General features: G+C 36.9%; 2 protein-coding genes across 2 annotated transcripts; one reads left to right on the top strand and one right to left on the bottom strand.

Annotated features, from left to right (window-relative positions):
* Positions 1-1,865: 1,865 nt before the first annotated feature.
* Positions 1,866-3,366, bottom strand: LOC108897020 (trace amine-associated receptor 4-like). Its single transcript, XM_051073028.1, has 3 exons — positions 3,197-3,366; positions 2,393-2,667; positions 1,866-2,242 (listed from the first exon to the last, which is right to left on the bottom strand). The coding sequence occupies exons 1-3, from the start codon at positions 3,364-3,366 to the stop codon at positions 1,866-1,868; spliced, it is 822 nt and encodes a 273-aa protein (XP_050928985.1).
* A 6,670-nt stretch (positions 3,367-10,036) lies between these two features.
* LOC108897019 (interleukin-1 receptor type 1) lies at positions 10,037-27,500 on the top strand. The gene is made up of 12 exons (XM_051069446.1): positions 10,037-10,201; positions 11,787-11,862; positions 17,629-17,839; positions 18,429-18,597; positions 19,121-19,284; positions 19,546-19,631; positions 20,042-20,168; positions 20,536-20,675; positions 22,480-22,623; positions 22,959-23,123; positions 25,028-25,231; positions 26,433-27,500. The coding sequence occupies exons 1-12, from the start codon at positions 10,112-10,114 to the stop codon at positions 26,624-26,626; spliced, it is 1,770 nt and encodes a 589-aa protein (XP_050925403.1). The 5' UTR covers positions 10,037-10,111; the 3' UTR covers positions 26,627-27,500.
* The last annotated feature ends 222 nt before the right edge of the window (positions 27,501-27,722 follow it).

The following is a 27,722-nucleotide window of genomic DNA, read 5'->3' as shown; positions in this document are numbered from 1 at the left end:
ATAGCGGTCAACTGCACCATGCTTCCTAGTGAAACACTGGTAATGAGGAAATTTAAAAAGTTATTCACGACACATATAAAGTCATCCAGCAGCCACTGTAGAGCGGGATTTGAGCTGGCATCTGTAGGAAACCCACAAGGAAGTCTGCAACAGCCAGAGAGAGGAGCAGGAAGTTAGTGGTGGTGTGGAGCTGCCTGAAATGGGAGAATATCAACACTGATCACAGTGTTACATGTAGTAGTTGTATAAATAAATATTATTAGCAGTAATAATTCTGAAAATATGAACTGTCCTGTAACCACATGCATAAATACCGCACAGCATTGAAATAATAAAACTATTTGTTAATATCCAATATGCACTGATCAAAGGCCTGAGGTTAGTGGATGTGCAGGAGCGTGATGTGTGAGAACTTATTACTAAGAATTTTGTCTGTAACAACTTAGTATCTCAAAGACACCATTATCATGACAATCATTAGCTTTAATAAAATAAGAACAATAACAACTATGTGTTGAACAGTTTATCACTTGTTAAACAAAGATAAAATTACTGACTTACAAGCTCGAAGGCATTTCTTCATGAATCTGACTGGAACCAAAAGAGAAACATTTTTTTTAGGCCAGGAAGAGAACTCAATCATTCAGTCAATCTATCTATCTATGCATGTGTGCTGTCCTTCACCAATAGCCCACCAAATGGTTATGATAATACATGGAGGAGAGGAAGATAAGGGTGACACTCAGTATGAACTATAATAGGTGAGTGGCTAAAGCCAAGATATACAGCACTTCAAAGTATTTTAAGGCAAACAACAGAGCTAGAGTTTCTTTTTCCATGGTGGAATATTTTGTATGGGGTTTTTGCTTGAAGTTGCAGGACAAGCAGTGATTGTTCCATCCACAGGGGATGGGGTGCTTGGTGGGTAGGGCCTGAAACAAGAGACAGCAATACCATTGCAGGTCAGCAGTGGCACTGAAAATTTTTGCAGCTTAAACTGACTGCTAAATTGGGAAAGTGTGTATGGTAGATGATTGTGGAGAATAACGCAAGTAAATCAGTGCAGCTTGAGTTAACTGCCTCAGCTAGCATCATAATTTATTAGCTTTACTTAGGCTAAGGATTTATATTTTGAGAGGATAATGAAGCATGTTGCTTTTATTCCACTTGATGCCCAAATATAACTGTCTTGTACTCTTGTGTCATGAACAATGCAGAACACCAGCTGAGGGCCTCATTTTATTGATGTTAAAGTTGTGCAACTGTACACATCAGTGATGATGCAAAAAGTGGTGTTGATGCATTCATCGGCTGGGTGGTGTCACTCATGTTCTATCATCAGTGGCTCATTCATATATTATGAGATCAGCAGTCAGAAGACTGGTAACATCCTGTCACATTTCTAGATGTTGTCCAGCATTTCCTTATCTGTTGAATATTTTGGTGTCATTAACTTTTTAAAGACTTTTTTTTTAAAGACCTAATGGTTTTAAAGGTTTACACCCATCTCTGAATACTATGTACATGTCTGTTATGCTGAGGTTTCAATAGCAGGAAGACAGAATCAGCAGGTGGTGATTAAATAATGACCAATCACATTAGACTCATTTTATTCATCATCAAACCCAGATGACAGATTAGACACATGATTTATGTGTTGTTGAAATACAGAAATACAGTCATGTTTCTTTTTCTTTGTCTGGTAGAGACAGATGTACACATGAATTCATGTTTGATCAACATTCAGAAATTTTGTCCACATTTTTATTCATTTTCGGTTTACTTTGGGTTGTGTAAATTCAGCATAGTGAAGAAAATATAAAAATTATGTCCCTTGCACAGGATAATAACTAGTTTTAGTCAGCCTAATAGTGACCAGGCTGCAGTATCTGTGTAACAATATGTTTAATAGATTTTCTGAACCAGGGGTAGAAAAAAACATAGATCACAGGGTTTAAACAGGAGTTGAAGTACAACAGCCAAAACTCAACAGGTGCAGATGATGACCCCACTGGCTTGTTGTAAGCTACAATACTGAGACAGTAATATGGAGAGAAGCACAAAATAAACACAACTACGACAACACCAAGAGTCCTGGCTGCTTTCATTTCAGATTTCATAGCTTTTACAGTCTCTGAACGCTGAAGTGTAACAACTGCAACATGAGAACGCATGGCATGAGCCTGAGACACAGCCACCACAAATACTCTCATATACAGAAGTGTAATCACAATAATGGGACCTAGAAAGGTCACAACAAGATCAACAACTCCTTCTGCAAAAGTGCCTACAGTTACACAGTCTCCATAACAGGAGATATATCTGTCTGGTTGTTTTAGGAAATCCCTCATTATCCAACTGCTGTGCACAGCAGAAAATATCCAACACAGACATATGCAGAGCTGAACTTTTTTCAGTGTAACTTTGGTGGAGTAAAACATTGGGTCACAAATTGCTAAATAGCGGTCAACTGATATGAGCACCATGCTTCCTACTGAAACACTGACAGTGAGGAAACCTAAAAAGTAATTCATACCACATATAGAGTTATCCTGGATCGAGCAGCCATGGAAGAGCAAGATTTCAGTCGGCATCTGCAGGAGACCCACAAGGAAGTCTGCAACAGCCAGAGAGAGGAGGAGGAAGTTGGTGGTGGTGTGGAGCTGTCTGAAATGGAAGAATATCAACACTGAACACACTGTTACATGTAGTGGTTGTAGAAATAAGTGTTTCTAGCAGTTATAATTCTAAAAGTATAAACTGTCCTGTAACAACATGCATAAATACACAGCATTACAATAGTAAAACTATTTGCAAATATCCAGTATGCACTGATCAAAGGCCTGAATAACAAATATTAGTCCTATGCAATATTTATATCCTGGGGTAAAAAGGTTAGTGGATGTACAGGAGCCTGAATCATTTTTACAATAACACCTTTCCTGACTATCTCAGAAACACTGTACTCATACTTACATACTTAAATGACAGTGGTAAATGTAGAATTATGCATCAAACACAGTGTATCACATGTTAAACAAAAAAATAAAACTACTGCCAGTATGTTCTAATCTGCTATTGTTTTGAGCAGCAAACTAAATGAGACATTATGTTGCCTAGCTCAAGCCATTTCTCCACAAATCTGACTGGAACCAAAAAGTAGTTTTTAGGCCATGTGGAGAAAGTTTATCTCTGCCTGAAGTAGGAGATGGAGATGATGACCAGCAGGTTAAGAACCACTGTGAGCAGAGAGATGCCAGACAGCACAGCGTAAATGAGCGCAGCCGCCAAGTGAGGACGTGTCGTCTTCTTGCATGAGTTGTTGAATTGAGGAAAACAGAGTTCAGTGTCTTCCAGTGCCTCCATCATCAGAGAGAGAAGAGACACTGCTGAGCTCTGACAGCCCTCTGATCAAAACTCTTTGTCATACAGCTGATTTATCTCTTTGTCTCCACCCCTCCTATATGCAAATTCCACCTATTTAGAAGGCCAAAGCTGATTACATCATACTCTGTACTCTAAGGTTTCTATTTTTGATGATGGAATATTTTGTCTGGTGTTTATGCTTGAACTTGGGGGACAGTCTACTCCATCCACATTATCCACATAAACATATATCTAGTTGCTGGCAGTGGAAACATGGTAACAACTGCAACTTTAGCTTTAATAGGATGCTAGTGCTGGCTAAAAATGCTACTTACAAGTTTGATATGTAGCATTTGATATGAAATGGCCATTTACACACACTTAAAGTCTGACATGGACTTGCCTTTTCCTGCTGACTAAGCTTTATGTTGCCAAATTGACTGCCAGACATATTCATGAAATCATTACAATGTCAAATAGTTTAAAAACTTCCTCTAAGTAGTGTTAGTTCAGAACAGACTGATACATGTTTTCTCCTCAAGGCATTTAGCATTACAAACCTGTATACTCGACTAAACTCTGCTGATGCTGATACCACTTCACTGATGCCAGCTGAAGAATACCTAACAGACCACTTGGGGAGCTTCAGGACGTGCCATATTCTTGCATGTATTGAAGTCACAATAGAGTCTGTGACTTTTTTCCAGATTATATCTACACATAGAAGCATTTGCAGTGAATGGTCATATTAATAGATACAATACACATGTTATAAGGATACAACATTGCTTCAGACAATCCATCCATCCATCCAAAAAAAAAAAAATGTTATACAGTGTATAGTCCTCATGATCCCAGGCTATTTTATAGGAAAGGAAAAATATGATGTGTCATTATTTTTTTTGTAAATGCTTGGTACCTACACGGTACAGCACAGGCAAACAAAAGTGAAGTTTATACAGTATGATGACAGTAACGGGAATGATGAGGTTATAAATGAAAATGCTGTGAACATTGCTGTGGACAAGAACTTTCTACTTCCCTCTTCGTTTGCATGTTCAACATTTTTTTCTTCTTTTCTTCTTCTTTTCTTTTTTCTCTCTAAAACCTCTTAATCTGTCGTTGAAACATGATCTGGTCAATGTTGGTAGCTCCTGTACAATTCAGCATCACAAATATGTTGATACCGAGCATATCAGTAAAATAACAGACAACATATTTGTTTGATGAAATGATATCCAATCTTTCAGTCCACTTATTGTGACTATTAATTAATAAAGCTTTTTTTTATAGTTATGTTTAGCACTTGGCTAAGGTTAGACAATATTGCAACATGCTTGTGGAAACTACCTCCTGTTGTTTGTACTTGTGTGCAGTGTAATAAGAAAAAAGAAGAAGTCACTTTTGTTTCTCATAATTATTTATTTTTTAAATTGCCAACATATGTTCATTATTTTGTGATTTGGGTGATGGGATTCTTTCAGCAAAGACTGCATTGCAAATGTTTGATGGGAAATGATAGAAATTACATCAGCTAACACTGATGCATAAAGTTTACTTTGAATTGTTGGTCTACTTAGTTATAATTGCATCATGTATTGATGTTAGAGCTTGTTTTGTTTTGCAGTAACACCTCTGACTGCAGTGGTATCAACATGTGGCACTAATGAAACCAGGTGTGAAAACTTTCTCAGTCAGAGAGATACACAGCCATTAACAGCAGCTAATGGGCTACACACTGAGAGTGGTTGAGAGCCCCAGAGAGGCATGTGTATGTGTGTGTGTGTGTGTGTGTGTGTGTGTGAGTGAGTGTCTTTGAGTGTGGAATTCTGTACATTTGAGTCCACCCCAGTATCCATAGTGATAGTGTCTCATTTGCTATTCTTTGATTAAGGTTATATTTTAAAAAGATCCTCAGTTTTACTTTCAGAAGTCTGCATGCAGTGTCATTGATTATAAGTGACAAGGATACTACCAATTGTTGTAAATTGCTTTTCAGTTGCTTCTTAGCTACATTTTATTGTTTTTCCTTATGATGTAGGGTTTTAAGCCTGTTTGGACCTGTTTTAGCACAGAGAAATGGATTTATGTTCATTGGATTTGCAGCTGCTTATATTTGCAGCTGCTTATATCTGCAAGCACATTCTTATAGTAATTACCCACAGCTTGTGACAAAACGTGAGCATTGAGCACTTTAGATGGACTCATATGTCAAGAGCTTTGCCTTCTTCACTGCAAGCATGCAGTACAATGTAAGGAGACACCACCTTAGTCCACAATCTCACACTCAACAACCTATATATAAATATCATATCACAAGGTAGTTTTATCACAATTATTAACTCAATATATGGAATCACATATCTTTGTGGCAAAGGTGTTGTTTTTGGATTTGTTTTATTTTGATTTTGAAGCATATTGTATCTTACTCACAAAATAGCTTTCTCATGATTGCAAGATGAATATCTTGTTTTTGTTGCTCAAATATTGAAAATTATACTTTACTAACACAACATCAGTGGTTAGTACCAAAAGCATCTAAGTTACTCAGTCTGTCAGACTGTCATTAATCATAAAGGAGACTATCTATCACTTTCTATCATTTGGTTAGCCAGAGACAATTTCATTTTCAGAACCCAATCCAGCCTAGTGTCTACACATCATAACTGTCTATTCTCATCTGTTTGTTGATCCAACTATGAGTCCAAAACCCTAAGATCCTCAGTTTACTATCATAGAAGACTAAGAAAACAAACACACATACACATTAGAGAAGGTGAAAGCTGTGGATATTTGGCATTTTTGTTTAATAAACTACTTTGATAATTAATCAAAATTGCAGTACATGAATTTTCTGTCTATTAATAAATTTAATGAACTGTAGTCATTATAATCTCTTTGTAGACAAACCTAAACTTTAAGAGTGCATTTTACAGTTATAGGGGATTATACATCTGTTCCTTGTATTTGTATACATATGTTGAATTTAAAAAAAAAAAATGTTTTAAATGACCAGTGGAGGGTGTTGGTTGACACTTTCAACCTCTCCTTAATCCATCTATCCATTATCTATACCACTTATCCGTAAGGGTCGCTGGAAGGATGGAGCCTATTCCAGCTGACATTGGGGGAGAGGCAGGGTATACCCTGGACAGATCACTAGTCCATTGCAGGGCCCCACACTCTCCTCTCCACTCAGTAAATACACTTAAAGAAGAGGCAAACTCTTGGTGAGGACAAAGTGCCACAATCGGACTTGCAGGTTTTTTGATGTGCACTGTAATGCATGACATGGCTCTTTAAGACATTATAAGTTTAATTGTAGGTAATGGCTCCAATTGTGATAATAGGAGGAGAAATGTAAAAGTGTTTGTGAAAATATTAAATTTTATTCACTTTTTGACAGCTATTTTACAACTGTTTTAATGATTCTGTGTGGGCAAGGATGTGACTGACAGTTTATCGAAAATAACAGAAGAGCAGCAATGAGAATGCCTGCCCTGGAGCAAAAAAACTCAAGATGGAAATACACACAGTGATGCTTTGACTTTGTAAAATGCAAGATGTGTGGTACCCACCCATACATCACCACTGACACAATCTTAAGCTCTACCTCATACCTGAAGACAAGTGTCAACAGTGAGAGCAAACAAAGGAAACAGACTAACCACAGGCCTTCTTGCACTATATCTGACAAAATGTCATTTGCTGATTATGCAACAGAACATCCTGTCAACATTTGAGTCTAATAAATAGTCTGATAAAGTAATCACTTATAAAGTTCATGGTTTTCTATTGCAAGTCCATAATGTCTGTCCATCCTCCTTTTCCTCACTGCAGCCATTGTAAATTTGGTGGAAGAGAATACACAGTTCAGTCACCATCTCCTTCTGGTCACCAGCAAAAGACACACAAGCAGAACTAGCAGCAAAAATAGCCTCTTTAAGAACAGTAGTTAACAGCAGAAGCAAGACCGGAGATGGCAGTAGCAGTATGAGTTTTGATGGTAGTGATGAAGTCTATCCAGAAACAAGGCAGCAGTTTGAGTGGAGTGTGTGGAAGCACTGCAGAGAGAGTTTTACCTATACAAACTGCAAACCAGAAAATATTTTCATAGAAGTAGAGCTGTTGTGGTGGAATAAATACCCACTGGTTCAATGAAACCTACCTCCTGCCTGATCCTAGACTGCATAGAGTCCAGTTACACTTGAGTTACTGAATTTATTTATCCAGGGTTGACAGCAAAGTGCCCCAGCAAAAGGAAAAACAAAGTTTAAAGAAGAGTGAATATTAGACTTGCTAATATTTCCATGGCTCTGCTAGACTTTTAAATATGAACTTGGGATATTCCAGTTAAGTGTTTTTTTTTAATCAGTCCTTTTTATATTGGGGATTCTGCCTACACTAGGGCTAATCTGATGCTTAGATCAGGGCTGAATCAGGGCATTTATTGAATTGTAACCTAAATTGCGATTTGATTAGCAAACCGCAAAGGCTGCAATTATTTTTACAACTCCTGACTCTGACACAGCGTTTAATCATCTAGCATTGTTGTCCCTGTGTGACACACAGTCATGCTCACTAGTCAGAAGTGTCATGCCCCTGAAATCCTAGGCTTGCACCCCAATCAGAAGTGGCCCAAGTCAAAGTGGCTGTGTATATGCTCACTAACAAAACAAACAAACAAAAAAACAAACAAGTACGTTTGTGGTGCAGAAAATTGTAGGGGCCTGCAGTATGACAAATGCAAAGTCACATTAGGTCAAAGTAATGCTCCATCAGTGTTTTACATGTATATAGTGAATACTGAACTGATTTGCTATATCACAGATAAGATCAAAAATCAAAGCAATCACAATATCTGTCAGAAAAATCACAATTAGATATCATATTTTCCTAAAGTCGTTCAGCCTTAGCTTAGATTTACCTAAATGCTACCTAAATGATTAGATGTGTAATTGACTCATTTCTCATGAGCTACATCATCCAAATAAAAAGATTAAGAGATGTTACATTTATAAGCTTAATTTAGTCACCTGCATGCTCAAATAATGTTTTACATACTCTCACTTCAGTTTTTACTCACATATGCAGCACTGTACAGCTGTCATTAAGGAGAGCAGCAATGTAAAACTAGCAAACTGGACAAACACTGAAGAAAGGATCAGAATTTGTTTGGCTTTATTTTATCAGTCCATTGAAATATGCATTGATAGGTCCTTAGGATCAGCTTGAGAGAGCTCTAATATGAACTTTAAACAGAGATAATATGTCACAGTTACATGCCTACTGTGGAGTTCCTCTGCCCCAAAGTTGCCACAAAAAGTGCAATAAAAAAGGATGCATGTGTATCAATTCACGTCAGAGCCCAGTGTGTTAAGCAAAATGCTCACTGCATACAGCTTGTTGTATCTAAATGTTTCTGCTCAAAAGAGAAAACTATTCGGGATGACTCAGTGATAATTTTATTAATTTAGCTTGAATTTATTGAGTTTCATTTCAATGAATTTGAGTCCATGGTCACATGAGGCATTTTAGTTCTAACTTAGTGTCAGAGTCGGAGGAAGAAGCAGGATGCCATGTGTGGAAATACCTGAAGAGGAAAAGGTATGAGTATGAGTAGGAAAGAGGATGAGAAGAAAGATGAACAGGACAACTGCCACCATCTCTCTGTCCTTCCAGGCTTTTTAAGAAAATTAGTTATGCTGGTGAGTTGCAAGAAGGAGAGGTACCCCAAGAAAACTGCCATATTGAATTTATGATGGTGTTATGCTAGTTTTGTATAGGAGACTAGCTGGTTTCCAATGCAGATGTGTATAGTAGTGAATCCCCCTCCCACACAGACAATTCAGAGATATTGTGCTGAACCAGAAGTTTTGAGGTGCACACTGAGTCAAGGCTATCCAGAGTTTGCCTGCACCTGTACATGAACTGTGGACTGTCCCTCGTAGGCAGACACTTAAGGATAATGTGGATAAAGAGGGACTGATCAAACTAAATGATATAAGTGTACATATGTAAAATAAAAAAGAGTGTAAATATGTAAAAACAAAATAACAAATAAAAAATATATAATAAAACAGATTTTTTTTCTTGTTTTTGTTTGTGTCATTTTCTGTTATTTATATTTTTCTTAATATGTATGTCATATGGGCTCTGAAGTAAAGAATTGTCTGGAAGATGATGAAGGAAAAAAGAAAGAAAGAAACAAGTTTGCTGAGGAAATAGTATGGAAGGCTTCTTCTATATTGATCTTGTTTGTCCTACCAAAAAATGTAAAAATAAATAAAGGAAGAAATGCATTAGTTTCAGTAAAAAGGCAATTTACCCCATAACCTACAAATATATATACTTAACATTTCTGCTAAAATATTTAACTTTAAGCTGGATTTTTGTGTTGTTGTTCTTTTAACTACTACTAATCAATTACTATGGACAACAACAAGCAAACATGGAATATGAAAAACATAGCTTGAATGAAGTAATTTCTCCTGTTAAAAATGTTTGGCAGCTGTCTGTTTTCAGGCAGAAGCACATCTTAAACAGGAAGGATCTTAAATGTCACAGATCACAAATAGGTTACATGTATAAAGTCTTCTTTGCAATGGAACTACTTACTCTCATATGTGAAGCAAATGAGGTGTGGTGGCCTACATTTGTACCAAAGGAAGCTCATTTAAGCTGGGGGTGAATCATTGTGGTGCATTTATAATGCAAAACATTTTTTCTGTTGAGTGGAAGTTTCATGCTGGGGTTAGCGAAGCAGTATAATACGTTGTGGAGACAGGAGGAAGGAAAACCCAGCGGCTCAAGCTCACCAGCACCCAAGTTTAATGTAAGTAACAAGCAGCTGCCTCACCACTCAGTCAGGTAAACTGAAATTACCATCTAAATTACAGCTAAATCTATTCTTTCCTATGTTAGCCTTTTAAGAAATTTAATGTGTACTGTTTATGGTAATACATGGTGAGTAATAATAGTAGTAGATAATAGTTAATAATAATTCTGTAGTGCTGTGTACCTATGGTATAGCCTTTTTATTCATAGTGACAGTGAAATGTTATACTGCTTTCAAACTGACTCAATTGTTTTTATAGTCATTTGCCTGGAGCATATCTCTTATAATGTCCTACAATAACCTGTAGTTCCATTTCTGCTTTTTGATACCTAATGCTGGATTTACAAATCCACATAGGGCCTCAACATTTATTTGACTGAACCCCAAGATTTGTTGTTGTTGTTGCCCAGCAGTTTCATTCTATGTGGCAGTGGAGAATACTACTGTAGCAGGAACTACCACAGAAGCGGTGTTGAGTTCTTTGGCAGGTGTTATTTCCGTGGACAGATTTTGTCACTGTGATAGTGTTACAACTGTGCAAGATACATTCACAAAATAGTAGTTTAGTAGTTTAGTTGTGGCCCACCATGACCATGCTGCACCATGGTCATGGTGGGCAACCTCTGCCATGTCTTTACCAAGGGTATCCTTAGATCACAATTATCAAGAAATTTGCTGAAAGTCTTTGTAATGCCAGCCCCTTGACATCTGAGTAGTGGTGGCCTACTTTCTTCTGCCTACAAGAGGTGGGCTTAGTTTGCTCAATTTGAAGTTTGCTGTGGTGGACTGTGTACTCAGTAGAGAAGAAGATAGAAGCTTCCAGTATGTCCCTGTTCTGCAGTTATTGCTTCAGGTTTTGAGCCAGTACATGACACCAAAAAAATGTTGAGTTGTTGTTGTTGTAACGACTACTGAGTACTAATGAGTCAGAATATCAACATGTTGACAGGTGTTGTGGCCATCACATTTAATTTAATTTAATTTGCAATCCACTGGTGGTTAAAAAAAAAAAAAATCTATGTTGGTTCAGTAGTTGCTGTTCATAGTTCTGTTTTTGCGAATCACAGTATGATGCTGTTTACATACATGTTTCAGAATTGTCATGTCCCTAATTTTAAGACAATTTCTCATTATTTTGAAACACTAACTACTAATTTATGGATACTAAGCCATGATTCTGAGATAATAAATTGTTAATTTGAGATATTATGTCAGTATTTTGAGAAAGTTTCTCATTATAATGACTTACAGGATCTGTTTTTTAATCACATTGGTGGAAATGGGCTCCCAAAAAGAGAAACATGGACACAGAGAGAGCTTCTTTAAATATTTGGCCTTCTTTAAATAACAACCCAATCAGTGGAACTTCCTGGGAATTCACAGGGACTGTTTTAGCCCTGCCTTCTTTGTGTCAGCTGGGTTTCTCCCACTTCCCTTTACTGGAGTCTGTCCGAGTCAGAGACCTGTCAGGAAATGTGTCAAGAAACCTTATTTATTGCAGAGTTGCCGTGACTGAGAACATGAGCCATGCCTGAGATATCACACAGGACTTTAATGCAATGTAACCTGTCTAGTCCCACAGATGAGAACCATGGCAGTGGCAGGCTGGGTCTGCTTGTTGGCTACACTGCTGTCTCTGGCATTTGCTGTGGCACACAGTGAGTACTGATCATCACAATTCTTCCAAGCACTTTGCAGACTAATAAAAGCTTTTGCTATGGAAAATAATTTCCAAAAACCTGACTTTTATAGGAATTTTTTAACCTGTAGTTGTTGATTCAGTTTACTTATATTGTAAATTTCCCCATTGTCGGACTAATAAAGGATTGTCTTATTTTATCTTACTGACTCTTAAGTTTGAGCATTTTCAGTTCCAATATTGCTCTGGTTAAAAACTTAACATGGCTTTCAGTGGCTTGGGAAATAAAGACACTTTTAAACCCCTGCTGGGTAAAGACAGAACTACACAAAACCGTGATATCTGTTAACCCTTTAAGCACCATAATAATAGATATATTTATTAAAATGCCTGGTCTTTTTGTCTATTTTTGTCAATAATTGTGTCAAAAAATGCCCTATGTGTAAATAATTTACACTCCTTTTACAGGAGAAGTAGAACTTTCAAAATCTGTCAAGTATTTACCATTCTTATGTAATTAAATACCTAAAACTGTGTGTTATAAGAAGAAAAGGACAAAAACGGAATTTAATTTTCTTCAACTTTCTGTTTATAAATTCTTGAAAAGTGCAAATTGAAGATTTCTGAGATTGCAAAAATGTAATTCAAACTATTTTACAACAACTCAGACAGTTTTACATTTCTGGAGCTTTCTGAGTCCATGTTACAGGCTGTTATATTTCTCAATAGCCAGGTGATTTTTATTTTAGCAGTGGTAGTTTCTGAAATAATTCCTGTCCACCTGAAGACAGAGACCCACATGACACACATCACACATCCAAAGTGTGCTTTTGTGGCACAGAGTGCACTTTTTCCTTCCCAAGGCTGTCTTTTGTCTTTTGTCTGTGCACTCATTTTTATTGGTTGGGATAGGGAAGTGGCCTTGAGTGGGAGGACGAGGTGGGCCTATTATTTACAGGGTGGGACTATTATTTACAAGATTCTGATTTATTTACACAGAATATACCTCTAAAACTTTGCTAAACTCCAAGAAACCGCACCAAAAGATTGACTGAATCCTTCCACTCTGTCACACAAACGCCGCCTGCAGCTGCCGCTCATTTCCTCCCTCTCCCCACACGGCACTCAGTCATTACCGTAATGCATGTAATAGCACCAAAAAGCCCCGTTTCTCAGCTTTCAGGGGCAGTTTGAATGATTAAAATTGCACGAAGTAGCGAGGAGTTACCACACATGGCTTGTGTTTTCCTGTTTCTAATCTGTTAAACAGGCACTTGAGAAACCTGGAGGAGGTAACTCCTTAAGTGACATACCCAGCAAATACTGTTTGCTTTTAGCATACAGTTTCCATAACAGGCCATAAGCTGTTTGTGACATGACTGTTGCAATCTAAGCTTTCACAAACATATGTACCACCACAATATTTTTTAGAAATATCTTTTGAATATTTCTTAACCCAAAAGTGTCATCCTTGCACAAAAAAATAGATACTTAATTTTGATCAAAAGAAAAAAAAAAATCTTCTCAGATTCAAAACATTTTAATGAGCACACAAGTCTCAACCTGTGATAATAATTATAGTCTATGTGAACCTGCTGTTGTCTAATAGCCAGTTTATCTCTGGCTGATAGATGTGAGGTTGTGGGAGTTGAATGAGCAATGTGTGGATTCTACTTTATTCAGTTTGTCTCTGCTGGGCAGTTAGTGCTATACCCAACAGCTGTCTGCAGATATCAGTCTGATGTCTCATCAACACAAACAGCAGATTAATTAGTTAGATTATCAGTTTGTGCCCTGTCTTTGCTCAAAGTGATCCTTAAAGTGGATGTCTGTACTTAGTTGAGGCATCTATTTCTGACAGTCCATGTGGAGCTGTAAAGGATAGTATTTATTTTTCAAATATGCATAATGATGACACCTTTGAAAGTGGTGCAGGTCTTTTATTACTCTTGCTCAACAAATATATTAAATCTTTCACAAAGAAAAGATCCAAAACACTCTTCTGTTACATCAAATAGCCTTTATTCAGATGGGCTTTACTTCATGATGAAATTCATTGAGGTTATTTGTGATTTCAGTCTTTTGCTGCAAAATGCATGACACCACGACAAGATTGAAACATCATATTTCTTAAGATTTAATGTGCAAAAGATAATATAAGAATAATAATTAAAAAAAAAAAACCTGAACACCTCAGGCTGTCAATATTCACAAAGTACAGGTTATCACAGGAGTCAAAGTGCAATCTTTATGAGTTACAATGTCTCTTCTTATGTTCTATGTAATCTCTCAGTGTGTTTACAAGCACTTATGTAACCAGGTTATTGTCCACTTTTTCTTCCTGGCTGATTTCATTTAAACAAGAAGTTTCTGTAATCAGGGTAGTGGGTGAGGGAAACCTGATTATAGATCTCTCACGGAGAGATTTCTTAGCCACATACAGATAACCAGGTTTCTAAAGTGCTTTTCTAACCGCACATCTGCATGGACTGCAGTCAGCCAAAGAAACATCAGAGCAACTGAATGAAAGGAGAATCAGTCTCCAAACTGAACATTTGATTATATGTTATGAGATATTTGCACTGTGAGTCATTAAATTTAGGAATAAATAAATTTAGGTGGTGTCTGGTATATTGAACCAGAGATTATTTCACCAGTAATTTCCCCCTAAAGAATCATGTCAACAACCCGTTCAATTGGAGATGATCAGTGACTAATGATGCAGATTTTGTACAATTTAAACATTTAGTTATTTATACTCTATAGGAAAACTAAAAAACAGTTAAAAAACAAACAAACAAACAAACAAAAAACCCCAGTAAAATAGCCAAAACTCTGCTCACTTATATGTATTTTCTGCATGTTGAAAATCAGACAAACATTTCCTCCAGCTGTCACATAGGTCAGAGGCGGCTAACTAAACTGTGATTTGATATAAAAACACTCCATTCTTCCTAATATTATAAAAGCTCTAGTTGGTGGTTATTTTCCAAGCTGACATGTTAGTTACACTTCCTATTTCTCACACTCATACAGCAGCATATATCTGACAAAGTTCCAGCTAAACTACGTAGACTGTTGAGACGTAGGGTGGGTCATTACCCCTGCTCACATTGTCTATCAAGGAAGTAACACAGTGACAGGACATCAGGACGACCCATAAAAAGTAGATTGCAATCAGTGGGTTCTTTCAACTTGTATGCTGTTGATTAAATAGGTCAAAGATGGCAAATGTTTACTTTCATATTTTTATAGTTGAATCTCCAGGAAGTCCCTTACCTAAAAGATGTTAGCATTGTGTTAAAAAGGAAATTACTGAGTCAATGTCAAGTTGCACAATAAAAACAGCTCTGCATGGGAGGCTGAAATTATAAAGTCAGTCAAAGACAGTAAAACTTTTTTAAGCAACTAGAGTAGTTTAATATAACTTGATCAAGTTGTCTTTTGTTGTGACTGAGATTTTTTTTGCTGCTCCATTTTGCTAACATAATATGTAAAAGTAGGAAGCAGATAACATTTTCTAAACTCTCCTACTGGAGCATTCAAGGATTTTCTCATCTTATCTCATCAGTGACATACAGCATGAGTCAGCTACAGAATTAGCAAGCTAATATACACCATCAATTGGCCAATAAGACAAAAAGAAGAAATGTATGTTTTTTATCAGATGTTTTCAGCAAGCTTTTACAAGGCCAGCTAAAATATCTCTTAATAAGCAGCAGGCTACACTAAAGAACTTGACAATAAATCATATGTTACAAACAATAAACTGGTGTAATCAGCTGTTAACACACCCAGACGGCAATGTAATTTCTGGTTAGTGCCTCTGGTTAGTTTAATGAATAACAAAGCTCTCCCTCACTGTTTGAAGAACCTCTAGACAATCCAGGAAATTATGCTGCAGGTAAAAGACAAATTAAGCCAATTAAACCATCTTTCATGGGTGTCTGTCCAACTGATTTGTGCTGAAAAGCAATCTCAATTCAGAAAACATATTTGAGATCAGGACCAAAAACTGTGCAGTTTGGTCATATGTTATTTGTTGATTTGGAGACTGCAAGTCAAGGTTACCTTCATCTAACACCATCTGACACTTTTCTAAATCGTGTGAGACAGATGTTCAGCCTTTTTTTACAGGTGCACATAGCACACACACCTATGCCATGTGCAGAGGTGAGGCTTAATTCATAAGCACCTGTTTGTGTCAATAAAGGATTTACACAGTAGTTGATCAATCACCATACTGATGAGGGTCATGCATTCCACACCTAGGTCTTCACTGGTGTCCTGCCTGAATTACCCCCCTCTTAATACTGTCATCATGATGTCACAGCAATAGAAACCATCAACAATATACAGAAATGCAGTATAACAGAACTTTGGAGCACTGATGCAGGTCATGTAGCCAGAATAAATGCCATTACTAAAGCAATGCTTTATAACACAATTCAATAAGGTCTCCAAACACTGCAGCCACAGCTTTGCAACACATGTCATCTCCAGCAGAAGCATCAATATTAACTATTAAAATGACAAAGGTGTAGGCCTAAATAATAATATATAGGTAAAGTGCATTTTACTCTCCGAAACTTCTGATTATTTGTAGACAAATCAAAAGTCATTGAACTCTTCTTACTCCTTCAGCCATTGTGAGTTGAACAAAAAACAGCTATTACATATATTCTAACATGTTTTAGCTTGCACTAGAAGCTATATATGCGGCTTGTTAGCTCTGACCAGTACACTCTCAGACCATCCAATCAAATGGAAATGACATTATTGTATTATCAAAGCCCTGCTAGATGGCCCTTAGTCTCGCCAACATGAAATCTGATTGGTTAAAGGATCCATGAGGCAACAATTTTACTAAATTAAAGGAGCCTGCACTGTTGATTCTGAAGGCCTCAAGGCAGATTTCTTTTAACTTCTGAAATTCAATTGGATAAAAGCTCTAACACAAACAAGGGCACACTTGGTCTTGCCATTCCACCAACTTAGCTTGAATGCAGTATTGCAGGTGTGTGCAGGGGTGACTAAATGAGGATCTCATGGCATTTTATAATTAAGCTTTTTATTATTTGCAATATTCTTCTTTTCTTTATCTTTTTAAATATTAGAATTATTTTTGCAAAGTAGCAAAATAGTAAAATAGCCATTAGCTAAGGGCCACTTTCATTTCCACAGTTGGCTAAAGGAGTGTGTGTATTGTACACCATTTTCAGTTGAAAATATGGATTAAAATAGATTTAAACATGCTACTGAACAGTTATTTCACTTCACAACTTTTTTTAGTGTGTGGGCAGTGAATGTTGGCATAACTGTTTACAGTCATTTTGAGAGTTGAACCCTTCATTTCCTGCCTTGGCTGTGATGCTTTGTTTTATTTTGTTTTGTTTTGTTTGTTTTTTTTAACATCAAGAATGTCCTCATGCTAGTTCTGTTACGTGATAATTAGTTTTTTTTTTTTTTTAACTTTTTTAATAAACAGATGGTCCTCCACAAGGCTGAATCTAAACTCTGCTGTTGCATCTAGTTTTGTATGTAAACTGGAATTTGGGCCTTAAAAAAAATCTAATCGTCTTTTACTCTGATATCACTAAATGTCAGGCAATGTTTTTATATTGTGATACGGTCTGAACCAGAAACTATTCAGTTCTAGCATGGTCCACTAACTCCAGAAATTGCTTATCCAGACTTCTGTTGCAGCAGCATGTTGCACATATTTACTCATTTTTACCTCTGGCACTGAATGACAAATGTTTTCCTTTTGCACTGTCACATCCAGACCACAGTGGGGAGACAGACACCTACTATGTGAGTGCCGGACACCTATTTTTGCTGAGGTGCCACATTGCTGATACACACACTAGAGTGACATGGAGCATAGCAGGGAGCCACAACCCAAGCCTGCCCTCTGGAGTGAAAGTCAGGAATGGGTTACTGTGGTTTCTACCTGTACAGACTTCCCATGGTGGTGACTACACCTGTGAGAAAAGGTAAAACACCTGCATAAGTTTGTGGGTATGACTGCATCTGACCCTGACTGTATTTGAAACTCAAAGTGGCTGTGTTAAGTATTTTGACATGTATGGATGATTGACTTCGCTGACATTGATTGACATCTGTTTAGAGGGGCAATTGGACAGGAAGCAATGGAACTGATGGGAAATAATTTCTTGTGTTGGTTCTCATTTGCATTTGAAGGAACAAGGCATTTCAAATAAAATTTAAGTATACATCAGAGTTTTTGGGGGTGAGCAATATTGAAAAAGTTTTATGATGTATTAGATAATAGTCACTCCATATAAGCCCCAGTAAAGCCTGTGGAAGTGCCTAAGTCAGTGAAAATAGAATGAGTGGCCAATGATGTCAGGTCTGTTACAAAAATAGTGCCACTTTCATACCAATTAAGCTTGTACAGAGATAGATTCATAATACTGATAACCCTGTTATTCCCAAGAGCTGTATCATGAGAATTTAAATTGGGTAAGCACTATTCTCCAAAAATTTCTCTGATGAAACATGACATAAACATGACCCACGCAGTATAAGGTCATATCTCAGTGTTTGTCTTCTTCTCTTAAGGGATGAGACTGGATTATCAAAGATGAAATTTACAGTGTCTGTGTTCAATGGAGAGTGTCCTGATCCACCCGAGACTGTATCCATAACCCTGGGAAACAGTAGAGAACTTCCTTGCAAACAGACAGAAATTTTCAAACAGAAAAACAAAAGCAACATACGATGGATGAAGGTATGAAAAACCCAGTCATATTCATATGCTATTTCTTCATGATGCGTTTGCAGTTTGTATGTATACACTTCCTATAAACTCGTAATGTAATGAAGAGCCAATGCATATTGATTTGTGATGTCTGCATCATGTCCTGTACATCTGGCTTTATAAATGCAACACTGCCCCCTACTTTACACATCAGGAACATGTGTGGTGACATCTACACAAGGTGAAGGTTGAATGAATCACCTGCCCCATATGCTGTTGATGTTAACAGCCTTTGTAGGTTGTCATGTGGGTGTGGAAGAAGTCCAGACAGTGTCTTACAAATAGCCCATTCTGTCAAACCATTCCCTGACCATGCAGTACTCTGTAAGGTACAATGTACATGTACTGTAATGTACTGTAATTTACATCAGAAAACTTACATCAGTTAGTCATTCACATTCTTCAAGGAAGTTCCTTGGCATCCTTTTTTTTTTGTGGAGCACAGTCTTCTAAAAAAAAAAACAACAACTTTAGCCCATGTTTCTGTGTGTAGGACTGCCACCAAATGAAGCCCATCTTTGTGGATGATATGACCGGTGACATGAGGCTGCATAAAGTCTCAGAGAAGGATGCTGGGAAATACACCTGTTTGGTAGACATTAATGTGGATGGCAGGATGTATACCGCTGCACGCAGCATCCAGCTAACTATTAACACGTGGTATGTACTGTAGGTCACCATAACCCAAAATGTCTTCTGACTTTTGCTATTAATCTGAATTACATGCACTGGAATGTAAAAGCTATTTTAGGATTATCATTTTGGAGACAGCCACAGCAGCAGGGAAACTAGTTTGTGAAAGTTTCTTTGATTTACCTGTCAGAAACTTCCTCATAAAGTTCATCCTTAGTTTATTTTCCATTGGCACAGTTTCAGAAGATTGTGTTATACTGCATTATATAATATCTGTTACAACAGTTATGTGTTTTTAACCCTTGCAGATCCACCTCCTGTAGAACCTGAGCTGGTGTACCCTCAGAATGACGTGGTCACTGTTGAAGTGGGCAAGTAACACATAATGACACATATGAAAAAATGACTGCAGGTTTACTCGTGTCCTGTTCTCTTGTTAGCATTTAGAAAACAAAAAATCAGGCTGATAATTTGTTCAATGTGTTTTGTGTGACCACACACAGATATTCTGTACATGCTACAGTATTATCAGATAATCCAGTGAAAGCTACCTGCAGAGTTAATACACATTGAAGGAAAGAGTACTTGAACCCTTGGGGCTTCTATTTGTTTTCAAACTGAAGGTGATTTGTAAATGATGACACCAATCACCTCAGTGGCTGTATATGCTTAAGTACATATTCATCTCACCACCATATGTGAATTACAAGTTGAAGCAATAAAAGACCAATATACACACCTTGTTTTTTTATTTATTTTTTTTTATTTCACTGATGACCAGGTAAGAGAGCAGAGCTGAAGTGCATAGCCTACGTAGGCCTTGGAGAGGACAGTGACACACTCATGTATTGGACTGTTGACGGGACTGATAGTGAGGAGCATGAGGAACTCAAGGAGTCCCGGCAGTTGTGAGTTTCTGCCTCCTGTTACATTGTTTCAGCCTATATGCTCCACTCACTGCACTGCATTAGGCTGACAGTCAATGGACAGCATTGATAGCCACTGAAAAATTAACAGAACTACACAGTAGGCAAATCATTTGTGAATAGATTGCATTTTTATTTAAAAAAAAAAAACAACAACAACAAAAACAGTATACTGTAAAAAAAATCTCTTTGCCCTCTAGTTGTTAAATATAGCAAATGCAGCTTTAAACAAAACAGAACAAGATCATTGAAGAATAAAATTTCCATTATTGCTTGGTATCCTGATTTATTAATTGACTTGTTTGACTGATGGACTGATTGAGTAATTGACTGGTTGTTTCCTTTTTAGTACTCCTGAAAAGGACAGGGTGTTTGGTCTGTCCATTCTGTCCATCTCCAAAGTTCATCGTAGGTTTCTGAATGTACCAATCAAATGCACCGTGAGCAGCTCAGTTGCAAGCAAATTTGGCTGGGTTTTGCTTCAAGAAGGTATTTTTTCTTCTTTTCTCTTCTCCGCAAACAATACAAGCTTATTTAACCATCATTTACTAATATTAGCATTTACACTTTGTAAATAGAATGAAAATATTTGTAAATACTTAACTCTTGAAGTCAGGGAAACAAATTTCATCACAATTCCAACCTTTTTGGAAGCAAGAAAGCAAGAAAAAAAAAGTTTATTATTATACTTATCTGGGGCTATGTTTAATGGTTTGGGCTAGGCCTTTTAATTCCAGTTAAGGTTAAATTTTAATTCTGTAGCCTTTCTGGCAACACTTTGAGGAAAGGTCTCTCTTGTTTCAACACCAAGCCAGGTCCAAAAAGAAAGCATTCCTCTAGTTTGGAATTTGAAGGAACATTTTGTGCACTATGTAACTTGATTGATTATGGCTGATGCTCCCAGCAGCCTCCTGGTCTTTGGTGTCTTTGTTTGAGGGCGGAGGTCTGGTAGTTCAGTTTTTGGGTTTTTGTTTCTTAGGTTACTTTGTTTATTTTTTGTTACGTTAGGGGGTGCTGTTTTGGGCCCCATTGTCTTTGTTTAATAAAATAATTTATTTCCTTTTACAATTTAATCTGCAAGTAGCATCTTTATCTCTTTATGTTGTGGGTCATTAGAAGTGTGTTGAATTTGTTGTGGTGGTAGCAACATGAAAAGCACTTGTGCAGTGCCTAGACTTGAAGCAGAACAGATTTTTATGCACTAGTATCCTGTACCCAATTACCACTCTTACTCAGTCAAAGTTGCTTGAACTGACTTGCACAGAGCCCTCTTCTTGCATCAGGGTTCCAAAATGAAAGCCTGAAACCAAAAAAATGATGTCTGTCATAGTGGTAAATTAATGCCCATGGTTGTGAAATGACTTGACATATTTTTTTAGGGTATCTGCATACTTTTAGCCAAATAGTATATCTTACAGTTTCAAGCCCTACTGTTGAAACTGCTCTGTAATCTTTATCATTTCTATTATGATGTCTAGTATGTGCTTTATTCTATTTAATGTCCATCATTTTTATTGTTTTAACCCTTAAAAGCATTGCTGTTTCCCCAAGTATTCCTACATACCACAGGACACAGGCCCATCCCTTATAGAAAGCACATTTAGCCAATTCAAATACAGTTGTCTGTAAACTTTTTGAACATAGGAACATAGCATCAATACCCCCCAAAACATGTTGCTATTTATAGTTCTTACTTAATCCCCTTTTTTGTACCAAAACATTTTCTTTTAGAAATTGATAACTTTTAACACAGTATATTATATTTGATGTTTTATATACAACTTGTACTTTGTTACACATAGGAACTCACCAAATACAAAAGCTGCACAGTTATTACATAAAAATGTGTCTGCATCAATTCTAGTCACTGACACGAAATTAGACCAAATAGGAAAACACATGATGAGCTATTACCTATGTACTGAAAAAAAAAAAAAAGGATACTCTTGCATTCCTTGGGTCTATAAAAACCTCATATGATTTCAAGAGTGTCAGGAATACATTGAACATGAGAGATTAATTGATGAAACTGAGTTAATTAGACAGTGTGTGATATGGTCCCCAAAGGTCTCTAAAGACTTTTATACTGGTTAAATGTCGCAGAGTTTTTTTTTTAATGTAAAGTATGAAAAATTGACTGTACTGGAACTGTATAAAAGACTAGTTGCCTTGAAAGATTTCCACAGGTTGAATCATTCTGGGCAGTCTTCTCAGAGCACTTGTTCACAGCTAGTTTTATATACAGTATATGTGTTCTCAATCCACAACTTTGTCTATCTCTTCCTCTCTCCAGCTGACCACAGTGCCTTCTATGCCAGTGTTGCTCTCTGCCTTGCTGCCTCTTTGACTATTCTGGTCCTGGCTTCAGCCTTCCTCTTCTTTAAAGTAGAAGTGGTGTTGGCCTATAGGAAACTGTCAAGACATTTTTCCAAACAAGGTCAGTGTTTTTTCTGTAGAAAGTGCACTTTTCTGTGGAATCATCCAGTCAGATACTTCCAGAAATGTACCTATTTTCATTATTGCACAACAATAACAAAATTTTGTCTGGCTGGTTGTGTGACTAAAGAAAAGATATCAGCATTATGGAATGAACACAACAACATGTTCCCTACCAAATTTAAAAATGTCAATTAGGGACAAATTCATATGCTCAATGTGATTCAGTTGTGAATCAATTGTGAATCCTCAACGGTTGATTTATACAGTACAGTTGGTGATGGTGATCCTCTGCTCCTCTGAAGCTTTACAGAGATAATGCTATCTTCTCCACAGCTCCAGATGGGAAGCTCTACGATGGCTATGTGAGCTTCCTTCATCCCGACACCCTGAGTTCAGATGAGATGGCGACTTTTGCCCTGCAGATCCTTCCTGAGGAACTGGAGAAAAAACATGGCTACTCCCTGTACATCAGAGGACGGGATGACTGCCCTGGAGAAGGTCAGGGACAGACAATCACTATTTGTTACTGAGAATATTTCAGCGTTTTGTTGTACCTGAAATATGGGGTTTTGGTACAGTCACAAAGTACCACATATAATGGCTACTTACTGTAACTTTGATGGTGACAGTTTTACAGACATACCACCTGTCATGCAGCTATAAGTGTCATCAACTTGCAGGCATTTAAAATATATTTGAGTTAGGTAATCTATCATAGTATATAATTCTTCATGTCTATTTTATATATATATATATATTTTTTTTTTTTTTCTTAATTTACTCCATTTTGTTACTACAATTGCTGAATTCCTCTGTAATACATTTAAGGACAATCTTGAAATATTCAGTATACTGCTGAGAAGGAAAACCCACTTGAGAATACAGAAAATAAGTAAATGTGGGCACTTGGAAAGGAATAATGTAAATAAGATAATTTCTTGAATTCAAACATTTTCAAAATGTGAGTTTTTGAATTCGCCAGCAGGGAGAGCTTTGAGTCCCTGATTATAAATGCGTGACCAGATCAGAAAGATCAGACCAGAAACCATGTGATTGCCACTCAGGATGTTCCACAGGCCCCAATAGATAAACTGTAATTTGAGTGAACTGACTTTTAACTTTGACAAAGCATTGATACCTTGTTACTGTCACAAGCTTCACACTGTTGTGAAACTAAAATAATTCCAGGCATGGTGCGGCAGAAGAATGTAGAGTTCATGTAAAAATGTAAATTAGTATCAATAAAACAATAGTGGTAATTATAAAAATTCCTACAATTAAAGTTGTAAATGTAATAGTAGCAATAATACTAGAAGTAGTAATAATATTTTAAAAATATTTCAGCAGGTGTTGAGTGGCGTTATAGGAGCAGCAGGAGGTTTGTCATCACAGATCAGACTCTAATCTAGTGCAATAACTTCAATAACAGTTCAATTATAGGAAATTGCTGATCATCCAAGTCTTAATGCCCCTAAGGCATGCCTGATTGGTTTTATTAGGCTTCAATGACAAATATATTTATGTATCATCTGCATAACAATGGAAATTTGTGGACTGATTTCTGATAATGTCGCTCAAAAGGAGCATAGATAAGGTGAATAGGAACGGTCTAAGGGCAGACCCTAACTTTTGTGTACATGAGAATTGTCATTGATATGTACAAACTAAAGCCTATCAGATAGATAGGACTTAAACCAGTTTAGTGTGGTTCCTTTAGTGCCAATAAAATGCTCCAGTCTCTGTAAAAGGATGTGATGGTCAATCATATCAAAAGTAGCACTGATATCTAATAAGAGAAGTACAGAGACAAGTCTGTCTGATGCGATTAGGAGGTCATTTGTAACTTTCACCAGTGCCGTCTCTGTGCTGTGATGCAATCTAAATACTAACTGAAAATCCTCAAATAAACTATTGTCCTGTAGAAAATCACGTTTTTGCATTTGCTTTCTCCAGGATTTTAGAGAGAAAGGGGGAGTTAGATATAGGTCTATAGTTGCCTATTATGTCTGGATGAAAAGTAAGCTTTTTCAGAAGAGGCTTGATTATAGCTACGTTATAAGATTGCGGCACATAGCTTGTTAGTAATGAGAGATTAATATTATTCAGTACAGAGTTGCTAATTAAGGTAAAGCTTCCTTAAGCAGCCCGGTTGGGATGGGGTTGAAAAGACAAGTTGAAAGATGTTTGAAGTTTGTCTAAAAGCTTACATCAAGTTTTGAAAGATAGTTAGCTACATAGTTTATGTATAAAGTGTTTGTAGATCGTGGACTTTGTAAAATAATCAGCAATTATATAAGATAAAACATGTCTCTGCTAACAACAAGATGGTATTCAGTTTGCAGAGATAGGGTTTTACCCCACTGTGATAATTTGCTTAATGTCCTCTGTTTGATCTCTTACAGCTGTGCCTGATGTCATTGCTTCTACAATGCGCCAGTGTCGCAGACTGATAATCATACTGTCACCTGAGGCAAAATCTTCTGCTGACAACAAAACAGAGGAAGAATCACTCTTGTGTAATCAAAGCCAGCTGGGATATGAACAGAAAATTGGCATTCATGATGCTTTGACCCAGAACGACCTCCAAGTGATTCTGGTGGAAATTGGTGAGGACAAACGCTGAGCGAGTCTTTGCTGCTCATTAAGTCAATAGAAATGGCAAAGTGATTTCATAAAGATGCATTTCAGTACATCAACAATAGCCATCCTCTGCCACAGAAGTGAACATATCGCCATTGTTTCCTATAGATGCAAAAAGTAACTTTTTTGCTGGACACGTTTGAGAAACAATGTCCTTTGGGGTCCTAACAGTTGCTTAACCCAACAAAATGTATTGCCTAATGTGGTTATGGATGATGCGTTTAAGGCTTCACAGGGAGAGGTCTTTACAGGTCCAAATTTTTGGACCTCTGCTTGAGATCTGTGCATCTACGAATAACTAGGCCCAATGCAAAATGTGGTCAGTCTCAACAAACAAATACAGACTAACACCAACACTGACTGCTCCAGTGATGATTCTGATGCTTGCATCAAGAACTTTAGGGGCCCAATTAAGATTTATAACATGTTTTTCCTTAATAAAAGAATACGAGGAGACATTTACAAGCAAAATGATTTAATTTATTTGAATACAAAAAGTAATAATTATGCAATTATTTATAATACACACACACACACACACACACACACACACACACACACACACACATATCGCATGTAATAAAAGACATCTGTGTAGTAGAACATGACCCAAATCAGACCCAGTTAGACTGAAGGTAGTTTGGATCTGGCTTCACTCTTGTCCCTGGTCAAATCTTGGTTTCTAGAGATTGAGTAAACCTGTGAAACCTTAATCAAAGAGTCTTATCTTAAGAGTCTCAGAATTGTATCCCACATATATACAACATAAACCTCCATGGTATGAGGACAAGTCTGTAGATGTCTTCTGCAGAAGCCCTAACTTATAGCCTGTATTACATGTCCCAGATGGGTCAGAAGTACCCACTGAAGGATGGAAACAATGAACTAATTCGCATTATGTAGTTAAATTATGTAGGTTATGTAGGTAAGTTAGCTTTAAATTGGTGTCAGTATGTCAGTATTCAAAAACAACCAAACACAGCAAGAAACAGCTAAAATCTCAAAGTTGAGCAGTAAACCAATAACTGCAAGAGCCAGGAGCTCTGAGAGGTACTATTGGGAAACATGGCAAAAAAAATTGCTATTGTGAACATTTACAGTACAATGTCAATATATTTAACGTGTTTATTTGAATATACAGGTCAACATTCTATTCACTTCTAACAGGTGGTCCAGTGGATTACAGTTGCCTGCCAGAGTCTCTTCACTATATCAAAAAGAAACAAGGAGCTCTGAAGTGGCGGAAAGCCTCTCTTGGAACCCAAAAACTCACCACATTACGCTCAAACAGAAACTTTTGGAAGAATCTGAGGTACCACATGCCTTCACTACCTGCAGCAAGACACCAGACTATTGTCTAAACCAAGTGGAAGAACTTATATTTATTCTCAAGTTTAACAGATGGGATCCAACGAAGATGTTTTGTTTGTTTCATCAGGACCTCCTGTTTCCCAGAGACAGATCACCTGAATTATGTGACACTGGGATTGTTGAAAACAAGCAAGACTATATGCCTTGCTCATTGACAGCCCGCATAATAAATCCCTCTCAGCAATCATGGTTTTAAGACAATTACAGACAATTATATCTTTGGCTCTTACCTTCTTGTTTGCTAGAACAAAGGGGTTTAACACTAGGGTTACCAGTATCCTTTAGAATTTTAGCCTATTTATGCATTGATTATTATTATTGATGATATTATGATATTATTTATATTTTAGGTTATTGTGGTTTTGTAATTGCAGCAGTCACTATTGTTTTTTGTATTTCCTTTTATCCTTTCACACTTTCTTGTGAAAGTAACAAAATGGTTTAAAGAAAGAGAAAAACTTTCAAGAGCAGCTGAAGAATGATCAGAACAAAAATGAAACCAGTGGTGGAGCCAGCTCATAGGGGTGTCATTGGTGTGTTGTTTTTCTGTTCGTTTTTTCTACATGGTATGGTGTTATATAGAGGTTTATTATGATGATAAAATAAGTCCCTGATAGTTTGTGGATATGCAGGTGGTAAAAGAGAAACAGTACCATTTTATTTATTTACTATTACTATTTTAATTATTTCTATTGCTAACATTATTGGCAGTTTTCAGTACTTTTGCAGCTTGTAGATTTAATCTCATCTCTGTTCTGAAATCATCCCTGGTAAATGTGTTATCCTTTGTTGTCTTTGTGAAGTCCTTGTGACTGAGGAAATGTGTTGCTAATGTGACTGATGATTAAAAATACTAAATCATTAGTCTGGAGCTGTTTTGTGTTTGCTGAGTTCCCTTTGGTGGGGAAACTGAATGTCATACTGTATTAAATTTCAAGCATCATTTACATAAACTTGTCATTTGTTTTAATAGAATATTTCAACCAGAGATAGACCAATATGGTTTTTTCAGGGCTGATACCGATACCAATTATTAGTAGCCAAGGAGGCCGATAACCGATATTTGGAGCAGATATTTATTTACAG

This window comes from Lates calcarifer, linkage group LG1 (assembly GCF_001640805.2).
Source record: "Lates calcarifer isolate ASB-BC8 linkage group LG1, TLL_Latcal_v3, whole genome shotgun sequence".
Lineage (NCBI taxonomy): Eukaryota > Metazoa > Chordata > Actinopteri > Centropomidae > Lates > Lates calcarifer.
The sequence above is the reverse complement of the archived record's forward strand: the minus strand, read 5'-3'. Positions and strand labels throughout refer to the sequence as shown.

Coding starts and splice junctions, on each gene's coding strand:
- LOC108897020 (XM_051073028.1), bottom strand. CDS start 3,366: ATGGAGGCACTGGAAGACACTGAACTCTGTTTTCCTCAATTCAACAAC. Junction 2,668..3,196: donor ATCTCCATCTCCTACTTCAG/GCAGAGATAAAC, acceptor CTTCCATTTCAG/ACAGCTCCACACCACCACCA. Junction 2,243..2,392: donor AAAAGTTCAGCTCTGCATAT/GTCTGTGTTGGA, acceptor TGACCTTTCTAG/GTCCCATTATTGTGATTACA.
- LOC108897019 (XM_051069446.1), top strand. CDS start 10,112: ATGCTGGGGTTAGCGAAGCAGTATAATACGTTGTGGAGACAGGAGGAA. Junction 20,169..20,535: donor CTCAAGGAGTCCCGGCAGTT/GTGAGTTTCTGC, acceptor TTTCCTTTTTAG/TACTCCTGAAAAGGACAGGG. Junction 22,624..22,958: donor AAGACATTTTTCCAAACAAG/GTCAGTGTTTTT, acceptor TCTTCTCCACAG/CTCCAGATGGGAAGCTCTAC.